At 48.8% G+C, this 15,341-nt stretch overlaps 1 protein-coding gene across 1 annotated transcript in view; it reads left to right on the plus strand.

The window, feature by feature from the left end:
- GRIN2B (glutamate ionotropic receptor NMDA type subunit 2B) overlaps positions 1-15,341 on the plus strand; it is a 293,385-nt gene that overhangs the window by 250,616 nt on the left and 27,428 nt on the right. Inside the window, exon 8 of the mRNA XM_065888259.1 lies at positions 1,956-2,185. Coding sequence (XP_065744331.1) covers positions 1,956-2,185 — 230 coding nt within the window. The remainder of the gene's footprint in view (positions 1-1,955; positions 2,186-15,341) is intronic.

Raw genomic sequence — 15,341 nt, forward strand, 5'->3', positions numbered from 1 at the left:
GAATTACCGGTGGGGCACTTAAAAGACAAAGATGCATAGACCTCATATTCTAATATTCTGATTCACTAAGTCCAGAGCGGGACTTGAACCACTGTATGTTTCAAAATAGTGGTTCTCTACCTTGGCTGCATGTTTACAATAACCACCGCACCTCACCCCAGTTTAGTAAGAACCTCTGGGGATGGTGTGTCAGTATTTTGTCAAAGCTCCCCTGTGCTTCTGTTGAATTCACGTCCAGGCTATGAGCCACCCCTGCACTGAGGTATTTCCAGGTGTAGACCTACCTTCTCGTTTGGGGTGTGCCTTCTGGGGTGGACACTTGGATGCCTCCACAATGCGGAATAGTCAGGGGCTTCCTGCCTGTGCCAAAGGGTCATCCAAAAGCCATGACTACTCCCCATCCCGGTGGGCATTAGTAACAAGAGAAACGTCCGAGAAGCACAAGAGTACACACACATGTTGACAATGTCAAGAACCAAAGCTAGTGTTCACCCTCCCCGACCCCGCAAAGAAAATCAAAGAGGCAAAAATTCAGACACAAAAATCAGAGCCAGGGCTTACGATTACTCACTTTACCGAAGGATGCTTGACTTCGCCAAAGAATTCAACATGGGGCCGCTTTAACTATCAAGTCTCCTTGGGGCGTTTTACAACGCACAAAACTTTGATTTATAAACAGTTTTTTAGTTATGCACCTGTTCCAAGAAATAAGGTCCACTCGCACAGATGTGTATGCACAGTTAGATCTTAGGCTCGACATGTGTAGTCACTGATGATTTAGGTGGCTGAGCAGATGCTCTCAGGATCACAGATAGCATTGAAACACCTGTGCTAACGTGCTGTAAAACTGTGCAGGCAGGTGTTCGTTTCTGCAGTGGAGGGGCTGCATGCAGACCCAGACAGCAGGCAAGATTTCACCATCGCCAAGCAGAGAAAGCAGAGAGGTCACAATAAATACGTGTGCAGAAGCCCTGCGTGATCTGTGTGAAGGTCGGGTGGAGGACAAAGGCAGCCTACCTTTCCACCCTCAGATACATGTGGCCAAGCCAGGGATCTCTGGCAGACTCTCTGGGCCGCCTGGTATTCTTTTGCACGGAAGGCAGGCCCTACTGGAGGGAACCAGATGGGAGGTGTTGGCACTGGAGTGAGGTCAAGGCTGCCTTCAAAACATTGAGTGCTAAGAGCTGGAAGCCACAGGAGAATCAGGATCAACTGCGTTCAAAGCGGCATCTGTGAATAAAATTGGAGGAGATCTATGACTAGTGGGAGAAAAAGACCCCACAAGGTTCTTGCTGACCGTCTTTTTTTTTTTTTTTTGCGGTGTGCGGGCCTCTCACTGCTGTGGCCTCTCCCGTTGCGGAGCACAGGCTCCGGACGCGCAGGCTCAGCGGCCATGGCGCACGGGCCCAGCCGCTCCGCGGCATGTGGGATCCTCCCGGACCAGGGCACGAACCCATGTCCCCTGCATTGGCAGGCGGACTCTCAACCACTGCGCCACCAGGGAAGCCCTTGCTGACCTTCTTTGAAATTGAAATGCTTTCTCGGTAGATACAAATACAAATTTTGGGAACGTGGTAATGGGGATGCAAGTGTGACCACAGTGGGTTGGTTGCCTTCATTACTCGGTCTTGATGGGCTCTTAAGGGTCTTACATCCATCAGGGCAGGAAGCTGGCTCCTACGGCGCCCTGGCTGAGTCACGATCCTTGGTTGGAGTAAGAGCCCGCACACACCCCAGGCCTCTGGTTTTTCTCTTGCACCTTCCTGTGGGTCCCAGGAGAAGAGAGACACAAGCTCTCAACTGAAAAAGCTGCCTAAGGGTAGCTTTAGGGCTGGGGCTTTGCTGGCGGGTTTCCTGCTCTGAGCAAGAACTTACCAGCTCTATGTACTTGTAAGTTTAAATAGAACCAGTGACTCTGTCTTAACCTTCTGTCCTTGTCTTTTTGGTCCTGCCAGAGCCGGGTGGCCCATCTTTCACCATCGGCAAAGCTATTTGGTTACTGTGGGGTCTGGTGTTTAACAACTCCGTCCCGGTGCAGAACCCAAAGGGGACCACCTCCAAGATCATGGTGTCGGTGTGGGCCTTCTTTGCTGTCATCTTCCTGGCCAGCTACACTGCCAACTTAGCTGCCTTCATGATCCAAGAGGAGTATGTGGACCAGGTTTCCGGCCTGAGTGACAAAAAGGTAGGAGCACCGTTTGAAGCCTCCCATCTTTCCCCCGGTCCCATTCTCAACCATACTCGGAGCTCTCACGGACCTGTTAATTTCCTAAACCTTTAGAATCGACCGCTCTTCCGTATGGCTCCTGAAATTGGGACACAGGAGCAGAATTCAGTTTCCCCACCGAAATAATATTACTTCACGTTCGCCTTCCCATTTGTGAAAGGTTGTCCCCAGCGCGCCCTGGGCCGCAAACGAGGGGCTTGGTGTGTTAGCGGTTTTCTGCGCACAGGGTTCCTCTTGTCCGGGGCGCTCAGGAGGCCTAACAGCAACACCAGGCTGCACCTTTGGGCTGTTACTAGAGGGCCGCCCCGCGCACCCACGCTGAGGGTGCCGGCCCGTCACGGCCCTCATTTCCCTCCCCCTTTGTTCCTCTGCACGCTCGCGGGTTCCCAGGGTCGAGGAGAAGGATTGTTCTCATTGTGTCCTGAAGAAAGGTAGCTGCTACTTAACTGGATCGGGGGGTGCCAATGAATGGGTTGTCCCCATACCAACCGCAGGCCTCCCTGCTGGCCTGTGCCGCGAAGAGAGGAAGGCAGGTAAGCGTCTGCTGGTTGCCATGTTTTCTGGGCGAGGATGTGTAAAACCCAGGCTCAGTACATGTGACTCTCTAGGTCTGCTGGAAGCAACACAGGTTCCGTGGGAGCTCTGGTCCAACCCCAGTACTAGCGGCTACCTTCCTGGAGTGCCCAGGAGAGCCCCTGGATACCCCAAATCACCCTGGAGACTTTCACTTACAATGTCTCCTCTTCTCCGTTTCCTTAAGATTTAGAAAATGTGATTTCCCACCCCTTCCCCCAGGATGAAACTATGTGATACAGACAGATGTGTGTTTAGACCACATAGGTCATATGTAGTTCATGCTTTATCACATGGGTCAGCTTTTCCCAAGACAAAGCCTTAATCACTTAGCAGATGGTTTGAGAAGAATGAAAAGGAGGAGATATTCTCTTTGGGGACTCAAGTTATGATTTCTCCATCTACTCATCACTACTCACCAAGGACATTCAAAAGCATAAGGAAGATAAAAAGCTTCTTAAGGGAATGAAAAAAAAATATATATATACACACACACACACACACACACACACATGCATGGAACACTCACGACGTTCACCTCTTTAGGTTGGCTCTTTCTTTGGTTTGTCTTCCTTTTCACTTTATTTTTCTTCCTTACTTTCAAAAACATTCCCTCTCTTCTATTTCCTTCTCCCTTATCTTTAAGCTTTTTTTTAATTTCTTTTCTTCTAACTCATGATTTATTATGTATTTCTTCAGATATTCATCCATTACTTAATTCACTTTAAACCTTTCTCTCTCTCCTTGTTCCTTTGTCAGCATCCTTCCTTTACCATTTTGATCCTCTCAGAAACTTTGAGCTAGACCTCTCCCTTCATCCCTTTCTACAACTAATTTTTGTGCCTATTTCTGTGACCTGGGCAGTCGTGGTGCTAAGAACAGCTGATCTCCCAGGCTCCATACTTGGATGTGGCGGAGCTGAGGTGGGCCACGGCCACCCTAAGACACGAATGTGGCAGAAGCGTGACAGACCACGTCCCCACGTGTGGATCTGTCAGGGGTACGGAGGACCATATCCTCACATCAGGGAACGGCAGAGGTGTGGCGGATTATGTCCCCATGCAGAGTGCGGTGGGACCGTGTCACCATGCAGTGAATAACATGGTCGAAGAGTGGTGGGCCACAGCCCATCCGGGGACTCTGGACCGTTAAGTAGGGGATCCACCACAATTATCACAGTGTTTTCTTTCGTTTTCTCTGAGAATTGGTTAGGACACTGTATTTATGTTTCTCATCCTCTCAAGGGCCATCCGGCAACAACTGAATGATTTTCTACTTGAACTGAGCATAATTGAGATGGAGGGAGATTGTTTTCCCTTCTGTGGTTTGGAAAGAACATATTGTTCTGGGCTGCTTGAACAGAGAGGCTCTGCCCCTTGTCTGTCCTCCACACCATGTTGGTTATGTTCTGAGAAGTTGGATCCCATCTTTGCTTACAGAACTTGAGTGGCTCCATTGCTTACAGAATAAAGACAACTTTTTTCAGGCGTGGCGCTCAGAGCTTTTACAAATGATTCCCAGTGTGCACCAGCAATTCCGTCTCATCAGCCAATGCGTAGACTCTTGCATCCCTTTATTTGTAAAGCCTTCTCATCTGGGCTTATCTGGGAAGTTAGCCATTGTCTCCTCTGTCGTGGCAATCATTCATACCTTTATTATAGCACTTGTCTCCCACATTGTATCTACAGGCGTGTACCTGTCCATATCTCCCCTTATTTGACCATGAGCTTCACAGGGTCAGTGACCATACCTTGGTTATCATTTTTACAAAAAGTCTGCAGGGAGAGAGGGAGAGATGGTATACTAATTCAAGAGTCTCCTGCACAGAGCAGTGGACGAAACATTACAGGCAAAGAAAGCAGCAAGAGAGCAAGAAGCCTTTAACAGCTGTTCAGTTTGAAAATGATTATCTGATCCATTTCAGAACTCTGCAAATGACAAAATAGCGTCTGACCACAAAGTGTCAACATAATTTACAGAAGTATAGAAAACATTTAAGTAACCAATGACATACAACTGCAGATCAGTGTCAGGAACAGTTTTGCAAGTCAGAGAGTTTTCTGAAAGTACACTTAAAATGTCAAAATTCTTATCAATTTTACTTCAAAACACCTAAAGAAAACTAAGTCTTGAGAATGACTTACACGAGAGGAAGTATATTCTGTGAATTTAGCAAAAGAAAATAATAAAGTCTTCAAAACGATAACATTGAGAACAGAAATGAGGTGATTTTGAAGACTGTCTTTTCAGTGTCATGAAATTTTCATCAAGGAAGGTAACATTTAAAGTGGAGAAGGGTTTCTATACTTGTTTTGACTATCACGGATGACATATCTTCTATGTAACTCAGACCAAATGATAAATATTTTGGAGTGATGATGGGGAGATATTTGTAGTCATTAGATTTAGATATTTTAAGAAATTATCTTCAATTTTATGGCAGGAAAATGTTCCCAGATCTCATTTATGTTAAGGTACAAAGTCAGAACGTTCAGAGTTAAATTTCCATGAAATCCTATTTGGGGGCTCCTTTTTTATTGGATGGCTTCCATCTTGCAATAGCACATTGCATCATTGAATTCAGAATTATTCCACCACATGCTGTAACTAAATATGGGTGCAAGTTCTAACATTTAGCAGCCCTACTGTACATTCCATCAGCTCTCCCAGTGGGAGGAGGATATAAGGAAGCTGGTGACATCTTTCTTCTCTTAACAAAGAGCCCACAATGCTCATTCTCATATTCTCGGCTATCCGGATGGATTTCTCATTTCGCAGTTGGCCAACCGCAGTATAGAGGAGAGTTTGGCCAGGCGAACAGGAGACATATTTTCCGGGCACTGGATACATTAAGTATTTACATATATGTTATATGAATAATCTTCATCAGGTATGACTATTCCCATTTTACAAATAAGGGCACTGAGACTCTGGGAACTTTCGTGATTCCCTAAAGTCATACATTATCAAGTGACAGAGCCGGGGTTTGAGTTCCTGTGTGTTTGGCTTTAAAAGTCACTTTGCCAGGATGTCTCCCTTGTAGTGAATCCCAGACAAAGTTATGACACAGCTAAGGATTGGTATTGACATCCCTGCACCCCACCCACTTCCTCATTGAATCTCCTACCCTCTCATTCAATGACCTTCAGTTTTGGTTCCACTTAACCTAACCCTTCTCAGGTCACCATACACTGCCACTGCCAAGACTGCTATTACTACCTCTACTACTAGTACTGATAATAATAATAGCAATTATCATTATTATTAATATGACTTCAACACTGATATCTCTGCAAACATTTTTTTCAGCTCTCGGGAGCCAGGCGTAATGCCAAATACATTACATAGATTTCTTATGTAATGGTGCTTTTATAATCATACCTTCATTTGTAGATGAGGAACTTGAAGCTTGGAGAGGTTAAGTCATTTGCCCTTCTGATGTTCCTGGCTGGCCAACAGCCCCTCAGCCGTGTGCCACCGTGTTCAGATTCCAGTGTTCTTTCCAGTAGATCCTCTTTCTTCCTGACCTTCCCATCTACCTTCCCGAAGCTTAACAAGTGGGATCCTTTTCCTCTATTAAAGAGGAGCTATCTGATTAACTGATCCAAAATAATTAGATAGTATTTTAACATTTGCCCCTTATTTAATAAGTCTTTCAGAGGCATTCCTTTGAACAGAGAATGGTGGTGCTTTCGTGGACCTGGGCAGGCTAATGGCCCACACATGGACTTTAGCCTGGGCCTATAGTGACCATGAGCTTTAAGCCACTGTTGGAGGGTGGCAGAGGGGTGGCAGCAGGACAGAGAAGCATCAGTGGTAGGTTCAGGGGGTGAAGGAAGCCTGCAGGGGGGCAGAGGCTGCCAAGGTCACTAGGGGCTGCCGTCAGGCCAGGGGGCTCCCAAGGCTGCGTCCTACCTTACACATTCCTGCCACCAGTGTGACATACGCCCGCATTGTATTTTGCTGTTCTTTTCCTCAAGGAACTACAGGAACTTTATGAACTTTAAATGTCAAAAGGTGTTTATCTGGTTAATGAGGGCAGACATCTTCGCCTGCAACATTGAAGGTGCAATCAGGATAACTTTCTAAAAACTAAGGAAGAACCCCGTGGCTTTTCTAGATAATGATTATTCTGAGTTTCTGAGAAGTTCCATAGAGTCTGGAAGCTGTCTCATGTCCTTCTGGCAGATAGGCAGTGTATGACTTTTTAAATCAGCACGCAAACAAATGTGTCAGTGTGCATCCTGGAAGAAAGCCAGCCTGGGGATAAGATATTTACACCACAACTACACTGATGTGTGATGCTTGGATGGCATTTGAGCATGGGTGAGGAAATGGGCCTTGCTTGCCACTGTACAAATGGTACTTCCTTGCCCTATTAACTTTAGGCCAGAAGCCAGTGGGAGGCAGCTCACCTCAAGCCTGATCTGTCACATCCTGGTCCTGGCCCAGACCATCTTGGTCAGGTCATGGAATAGTGAGCTAAAAGTAGCTCACCAGGGAAAGCAGCAGGAATGACCAACTAGCCGGGGACCTAGAAATGAGGGCCTGGGCTGGGCCTCCAGGTAGCTGAGCAAAAAAAGGGTGTGATTTATTACATGGAGTCCCTTGGAGCTGTCGGGCATCTGGTCCTTTTGTTACAGCTGGCCAGGAGCAGTTCTGGAGGAAGTAACAAGAGAAGAAAACTCCCCAAACCCTGGGACTGTACGGGGTACAGGACACACATGGGTGGGAGAAGGGACACGTGCCCCTTTGTCTCCTAATTAGCTGAACCTAATTAGCCGGTCCAATGCGTGGACCACCACCCCAAGTACTGAACCCACTCATTCCTGCCAGGGCGGCCTCCATCCAGATGCATCCAGAACAAAGCCCTGAGGCTTAAGCAGCCTGGCTCTGCTGCCGAGGGTCAGCTCTCAGCACTTCTCCAGGTTTATTTGAGAACGGGACTGCTTACGGCCCCAGCTGGCCCCCGTGAACTCTAATTCCCGAGTCCGTTCTCGACTGGCTGCCTTGACCGAGGCATCCAGTAAGGCTTAGCAGTGGCCACCCTCCCGGTCCAGGGATACGGGTGTCCCCGTGTTGATGGCTGAGCTCCCAAGGGAGCCCCAGGGTCCCCTTCCTCTCCTTCTCGTGTCCCCTTTATAGCATCGGGCTTCGCTCTGCCCTCCTCTCCTTGAATGACCACCTGCGTCCTGACCTTCTGTGACTTCCCATACAGGATACCTCACCTCCCACCTCTGCTGTACTGTTGGGGCTTCTAGGGGTTGAATGGTGGTCCCCCAAAAGATACGTCCACATGCTAATTCCTGGAACCTGTGAGTGGTGACCTTATTTGGAAAAAAAAGATCTTTGCACATGTAATTAAGTTGAGCATCTCAGGTTATGACCGTCCTGGATTGCTGCTAAATCCAAGGACAAGTGTCCTTATGAGAGAAAGGCAGAGAGAGAGCTGACGCAGAAGAGAAGACCAGGAGAAGTAAGAGGCAGAGACGGAAGTGTGGCAGTCGCAGAAACACCTGGAACCACCAGAAGTTAGGAGAGACAAGGAGTGGATTCTCCCCTAGAGCTTCTGGAGGGAGCGCAGCCCTGCTGACCTCTTGATTTTGGACTCCTGTCCTCCAGAACGTGCGAGAATAAATTTGTATTGTTTTAAGCCACCAGCGGTTTGTTATGGCAGCCACAGGAAACGAACACGGGGCCTCAGTGCCCCTCCTGTAACCTGCACTCTCAGGGGCTTGCCCCCCTTAAACCCTGGAGCTCTTACTCACCTGCTCTTGTCAGCCACCCAGCCCCATCCTTCCAAAGCGGGTATTTCTTACAGCAGAATCCAGTTCAGTTCCTCTTCCCACTAATCTCCTCTGCTTGGAAGAACAGATCTACGTCACCCTGAAGATTTGCAGAGACATGGTTTACACCCAGAGGGAGTCTTCTCCCTGCTGGTTAATTTTAAGGAGACAATAAAAATCCCACGTGTCACTGTGTGCTCCCTTTTGCTCTGTCCTTGGGCCTGAGTGCTGTTAGTTTCTCCCAGTATGTAGCGTGTTATCTGTGTGTACGCTCCCTGTGCAGCCTTCTACTAGACCTCTGAGCGGGGAGGCCATTGTCAAAGGGGACTGAGGACATGTTTTTGTAAGAGGTATCATTTTCACAACTCTTCTGGGGAAAATATTATTAACGCAGCCCTCTTATATTCTGGATTTCACTGCGCTGTTCGTATCACGGGACTGCAAGGGACGTTATTTGATCATGAGACACAAGTGATGTTTTGCTCATCAAAGGCAAACAGGTGTCCTCTCTCTTCATGTAGATGAATGTATCTTCCCTGTTACATAGGAGTGCACCCTCACATATGCATGTATGTGTGTGCATATGTGTGTCTAGATATGTGTATCTCCATCCTCCAAAACTACATAAAGATAGCAGGATAACTGGGTAGTTAGGAACTTGACACTTAACCAAGCTGCATAAGGAACGCAAGTTTCCCACGTCCGTAGGAACTTCCGTTTTACAGAGTTGATCTGAGAAAGGACGTCTTTACCTGGAAAAGAAAGAAACTTTTGTCTCATTCTGCTGACATTAGTGGAACCATCATTTTGTGAAATGAAACAAAAATGAAATGAAGGAAGGAAGAAGAAAAGAAAGAAAAGGAAGGAAAGAAAAAAAGAAAAACAAACATGAGAACCTAATCGTAAGCTAGATCTGCTCTGTGTATCTCTTCTTAGAAAGGTGGTCCTGTCAAGGTATCGGAGAGATCGATGCCTTCCTGGAGCCGTGACATTTTTTAAATTGCTACTACACAGATTACCATGAGGATGAAATCACAGTTTCCCCACCTGAATTGACCCCAAGTGAAAGCCAGCAATAGACAACAAACAATTTTGTTAACAAAACTCAAAGCATGTACCACCAAGTGCAGTACTCAAGCTTTGGGTGCGCTGGGAGCGGGAGAAAATAGTGAGCGTGTCTCTGAACTGGTCAGGTCCTTGAATTTATCTGTGTGGCTTCCATACGGGACCTCTCTGCTCAGGCCATCACTTCCAGGTTGGGAAGAGCAAGTGACCCTGGGGAATCCCATAGAAGTTCGAGTCTACTTAGGGTCAAGTCTCTGGTTCTGAGAGAAGTGAGCCGTTGCATTTAGCTAACTGTTGAAAGCGGTTTTTTTATTCCGAAGTTTATAGATGTCCAAGAAAGATAAGAGAGTTTCTCAACATCCTTTCCTCTCTGGTTAAAAACAAAAATTAGAAATAAATGTTTCCGTAACTTTTACTATGAGTAGCTTTACTAAAAGCTACCAAGATGGCAGCTTTTACAGGCTGATGAAATCTTAGCTTGTGTTTTGAGGATTTATTAAGAATTAGTGTTTCACTTCTGGACAACTAAGTTCAAGTCCTTTGAGACAAATTAACGCAGCCGTGAAAATTTATATGTGGCCAAAGGCATCGGGCCTAAAATGAATCAAGTTTTAGAGACATCAGAATTGTATTCACAGTGCAGACTGTGGCCTGGGCTGGCTCTGGGCCTTTGTTTTGGTCTTTTGGTGCTTCCAGTACACCCTCCACCCCATAATGGTGGCAAGAGAGGTGGGCAAGGGCCTCAGTGGCCCACGTGCAGTCTGTTGTATTTCGGGAAGCCTTCTGCATAGCGGGGCTACCTGGGCATGTGCTAGGGCCAGGAAGGTAGGGAAGCGGGTGTTTGGAGCGGGGTGAGGGTGGTGGCTGAGAGAGCCCGAGGCTGGGGAAGCCCAACCATTTCTTCTACAATTGATGTCAAGGTTTCCTTTCCAGCGAGGGTCACAGAGAGCCCAGGAGGGACAGCTCATGCTCTACAGGCACCATAGCCTCAGACATTTCTTCTGCGCTATTTGGGAAGATCAGATGCAGAGTGTCAAGGGCAATGGCTCCAGGCCAGTGTGACCCTGAGAGCTGCCCACATGGAGGGTCCCCGAGGTGCAGGCAGCTTGGACTTTCAGGAGGCGGAGTCGGGAGGAGGAAAATCGGGGTTCTGGGTCCTCTCTGTAATCGTTACAGGATTAGTCTGTCCACGTGGACCTGTGTGTGTTGGCGACACCCAGGACGGAGTGGGTTAGGGCCAAGTCTTGATATCAGAGTCACTCAGGGAACCCTTTCAAACGAAACAGGACTCTGTCCGTCCAGCTGGAAATAAAAGTCCAGGTGGCAAGAGCTGCCACCTGAGCAGGACGCAGCCAGGAAACCAGACATGTGAAAAGGGTTGAGAGGAAGCTGCTCTGCGGGGAGTTACTGGAGGGCTGTGCCCCCTCCACTTTCCTCCCACCCCTCAGACCTACTGGAGGGGCTTTGAGGGGGTCACTGGGAGAGCTTGGCATTCACCCCCTGTGGTTAGAATGGGGGAGAGGCTGGCATTTGCCCCAAGCCTGAGAAGACCCAGGTGACAGGTTCCCACCCACGGCAGGTCAGGTCTGCCTCCCTCGAGTCCACGTCAGGCCACTCGGGCAGGAGGGGGCCAGTCTGGGCCGGGAGTGGAGGGAGGTGATTTTAAAGGTACCTGCCCACTGGGCTTCCTGCTCAGGATGAGGCAGCCGCCCATCCAGAGATACATGGGAGGGTGGCCGCCAGCGGGGGAGCCGGAGGGGTTGATGTAGACGAGCAGCTGCCTTCAGGGAGTGAGACCAAGGTGCTCACCGAGAGGCTCTCGGGGAACCCATGAACTCGCCTGACCAGGAGAACAGTCTGCTTTGCACAGCGGCCTTGTCCAGAGAGCATCCATGCCGGCTCACTACCACACCACGAGGTGGGTGCTGCCCGCCTCTGGCTTCTCCTACTCTCTGCCTTCCACCCCAGGCCCCCCAGAGAACGGGGGAGAACAGAACAGCTCAGGGGCAGGTCCCGTAAGAGCTGGCTTCACTTGGCCCGGCGTTAGCACCTGGGTTTCCTGCAGACACACGGCCGCCCCGGCCCTTATTAATGAACAATGATTGAACTATTTAATGAGCACACACTATGTGCCTGTTGTCAGACTCTTCACATCTGTGTCTCCTTTAATCCTCGTGCCCACCCTTTGCGATAGATATTATCGACGTCTTTCCGTAGATGAGGAGAGTCATTTAAGGGATAAGCGAATTCGCAAGTCACACAACTAGCAAGTGAGGGCATCGGATTTGATCCAGGGAGCGCCGACTCCAGAGCCTGCAGCCGTCCTGTCTTACCGCACTGCCATAGCCCCATGTGCTCTCTGTGTGGACACGGGGAGGAGGGACACGCTTCTAGAGACACAGGCCTGGGGCAGCAGAACCCAGGCCAGCCCCCGTCACGGGACCCTGTCTGACCTGGCTTCTCGGATTCTCAAGGAGGTGATTATGGAACCCCACCAACCCACTGAGAGCGGGTAGACCCTCTGCCCAGCTATGGATGCACAGGAACCTAGAAGAGACTTCTGTTCACTCCAGTCTAGGAATAGCCAAGGGCTCTACTGTCTTTGTTTCTGAACTCAGCCCCTCGCACCTTCAAGAGCCACGTGCTTGATGAGTGTTGCCTGGATGAATGTTGCCAGGCACCTTGTTTTCTCCCTTCCAGGAAGTAACCAATATACATACTTAATCTGGCCAGAAAAGAAAAGATCCTACTCTCAAGAGAGAGAAAAGAATTGGAGAGGAGGGAAATGTCTCGTTCTCCCCGCCTCCATCCTCGTCTTAGGCGGGAACTAGAGCAAGAACTGTGTTCACTTACTGCTTCTGAAGCGCTCGTGGCTAGGAGACCATCAATGGTTTAAGTCTAGAAACTACCTCGATAGTAAATGTGCTAAATGCTTCATTCTTTCAAACTTCCTCACCCACCTCCCAGCTCATCACTTGCACGGCACTGGGTTCTGAGTTAAGCATAAGGCAGTTCCAGTTCTTGCAAGAACTGATTGCCAGCAGACCGTGAGACAGCTGGGACTTGGCCTCTTCTGGACCGAGTACAAGAGAGCCGTTGAGCTGGGTGTCATCCTGGTACTGAAGAGAGAACGCTGTGATGTCTAGTGACGTCTCCTAGTGGCCTCGAGTACAAATTGGACAAGATGGCAGACAGCCTCGCGTGAGGAAGCACACTGCGGCTGCAGACCTCCCGGGCAGAGGTGCCACTAGGGAGTGATGCTCCCGGGGAAAAAAATGCACTTGGACGCACAAGGTCATCCACTTACGTGTCTTTACGGGACACACCCACCCGTGACTGCAAACGCGCGCACACACCAGAGGGTGCAAATGCGGCTTTGACTGGGCGTGCTGAGCAATTTCTGCTTTTTTCCGTTTCTCCTTATAAAAGCACGTCAAATTAATTCCAGCCAGTTACGGCCAAATCCCTTTCTCTCCGCCAGTCAGGGCCGCCTGAACAGGCAAGAGGCTCTCTCACCTGCTTCATTATGTAAATTGGTATTCCAGCGCTGAAGAGCAAAGCAGCCTTCAGCACAGCAGTGACTCCAGGCTGTGATGAGAAGAGGTGGTCTGACAACTATAAATAACAGTTCACGGGACATGTGGACGTCAGTAAGCTGGGGGTCAGACGTAACCATAAATGTATCCGTACTCAGAAGACCTGCAGTCAAGGGCAAGCATGAGCCACCATGGAAAGGGCACAAAACGACACACACACACACACACACACGCACGCACGAAGAAATCAATGAACACTTAAGATCTCACATCATGAGATTCATTTCTTTGGAAAAGGCCTGCACGGTTCATCCAGGAGCTGCTATACGCAGAGCAGGAGTCTTCCCAGTGCTCACAGCTGGGAGGACTGACTTCGCTCTTCACTTCACACCCCAGCACTTCAGAGCCTCCTCTTGGGTTAGAATTACAATCTCTCCTCTCAGTCCCGAGTCATCAAAAAGAGGCTTTTAACAGAATCAGGTAATTGTCGCCCTGGTCGTCTCTGCTGGGGGTGGCACAGGCCAGACACAGCTCACAGCAGCACGGACACTTCTGCTTGGTGGTGTGGTCTCGGTGACAGGAGCGGGGCTGGGGGTTGCAGGGCGGGCTTGTTGGGAAGCTGGGCAGTTCTCCAGCCCCTCCTGAATAGTCTTCATGACGTGCCCTCAGTTTTCGGTTTGAAGGGTCGCGAAATCACACATGACCCACTACACCCAGGATGAGGCCCTCCGGGTTACAGATGACCCAGCCAAGCGGCCAGTCTACCACCACTCCCCCTCCCTTGCTGGAAGCAGCCCTCCGTGCGGGCTACTGCATGCACATAAGAAGAACGGCGCGGCATCCTCGACATCCTTGCAGGATCTGAAGCACGCGTGGTTCAGCGAGGAAGGAAGGATCCCTGAAAGAAAATGGTGCCCAGGGCAGTCCTCCAGTGGGGCTTATTGGTCTGCGTGACCGCTGCTGCTGTGGAACATTTTCACGTGATTTCTAGTTGAAACATTTATATAAAGAACTAAAAACTTTAAACTATCTGCTACTTAGAATGAAGAGATCTTGGGGACATTTAGTAATAGTTTAATCACAGGTTAGTGAGACTTTTTTTTTAACATCTTTATTGGAGTATAATTGCTTTACAATGGTGTGTTAGTTGCTGCTGTATAACAAAGTGAATCAGTTATACATATACACATATCCCCATATGTCCTCCCTCTTGCGTCTCCCTCCCTCCCTATCCCATCCCTCTAGGTGGCCACAGAGCACCTAGCTGATCTCCCTGTGCTCTGTGTCAGCTTCCCACTAGCTATCTACCTTACGTTTGGTAGTGTATATATGTCCATGCCACTCTCTCACTTTGTCCCAGCTTCCCCTTCCCCCTCCCCGTGTCCTCAGAGACTTTTTTGTTTTTAAGATTGTCTCCCTTTTGACACCTAGATGTGATTCCTTTGGACTGAAAAAACGGGGCTTTTGATTTTGTGGCCATGGATCATGTAGGAAAATAGAGACTTTTTGGATGCCCTGGAGGGGAGCTTAGAAAAGCAGCAGGGCCCAGGAAGTGGGGTATGAGTACAGAAAGAGAAGTGTGAGGGCCAGCCCTGACCCCAAGCAGGGGGAAGCCCTTCCCCTTCCTCCAGCGCTTCATCACCGTCTCCTGCCTCTCCCCCAGCCCAGCTACCCCACCCCTGTCCTCCTACCACCACCAGACCCCACCTGTCACCCTCCACTAGAATCACTCATCGATGCCCATTTCCTTCACTGCGCTGTGTGCTCCTTGAGGCAACAGACATGCTTTCAATAACTCTGTTCAGCTCCTGGGGTAGTGCCTGGTACATTATAGAAGGGTGTTAAGTGAATGAATGTTCCCAGAACAGAAACTAATAATATTAACACTGAAGTTCTGCTTTCTTATGGATTAAATTGCCTTTAATGAGCTAAGCATTTACAGTCTTCTTTCTCTGGGGAAATGTATTTCTGTTTCTGAACAGCTGACTTATAAATGAACTATTGAGGACAGCGTGTTCATAGGTTGGAGCCTGCCTATTAAAAATTGCATTTCCAAAGCCAAAAATAAATCAGTCTTTGTATTGTGCGTTCCTCTGCAGTGTGAGCGACCATGACCATCATCCGTGGTAGTCATCATGGAAACCACTTCGGTAG

Source organism: Phocoena phocoena, chromosome 11, assembly GCF_963924675.1.
Source record: "Phocoena phocoena chromosome 11, mPhoPho1.1, whole genome shotgun sequence".
Taxonomy (NCBI): domain Eukaryota; kingdom Metazoa; phylum Chordata; class Mammalia; order Artiodactyla; family Phocoenidae; genus Phocoena; species Phocoena phocoena.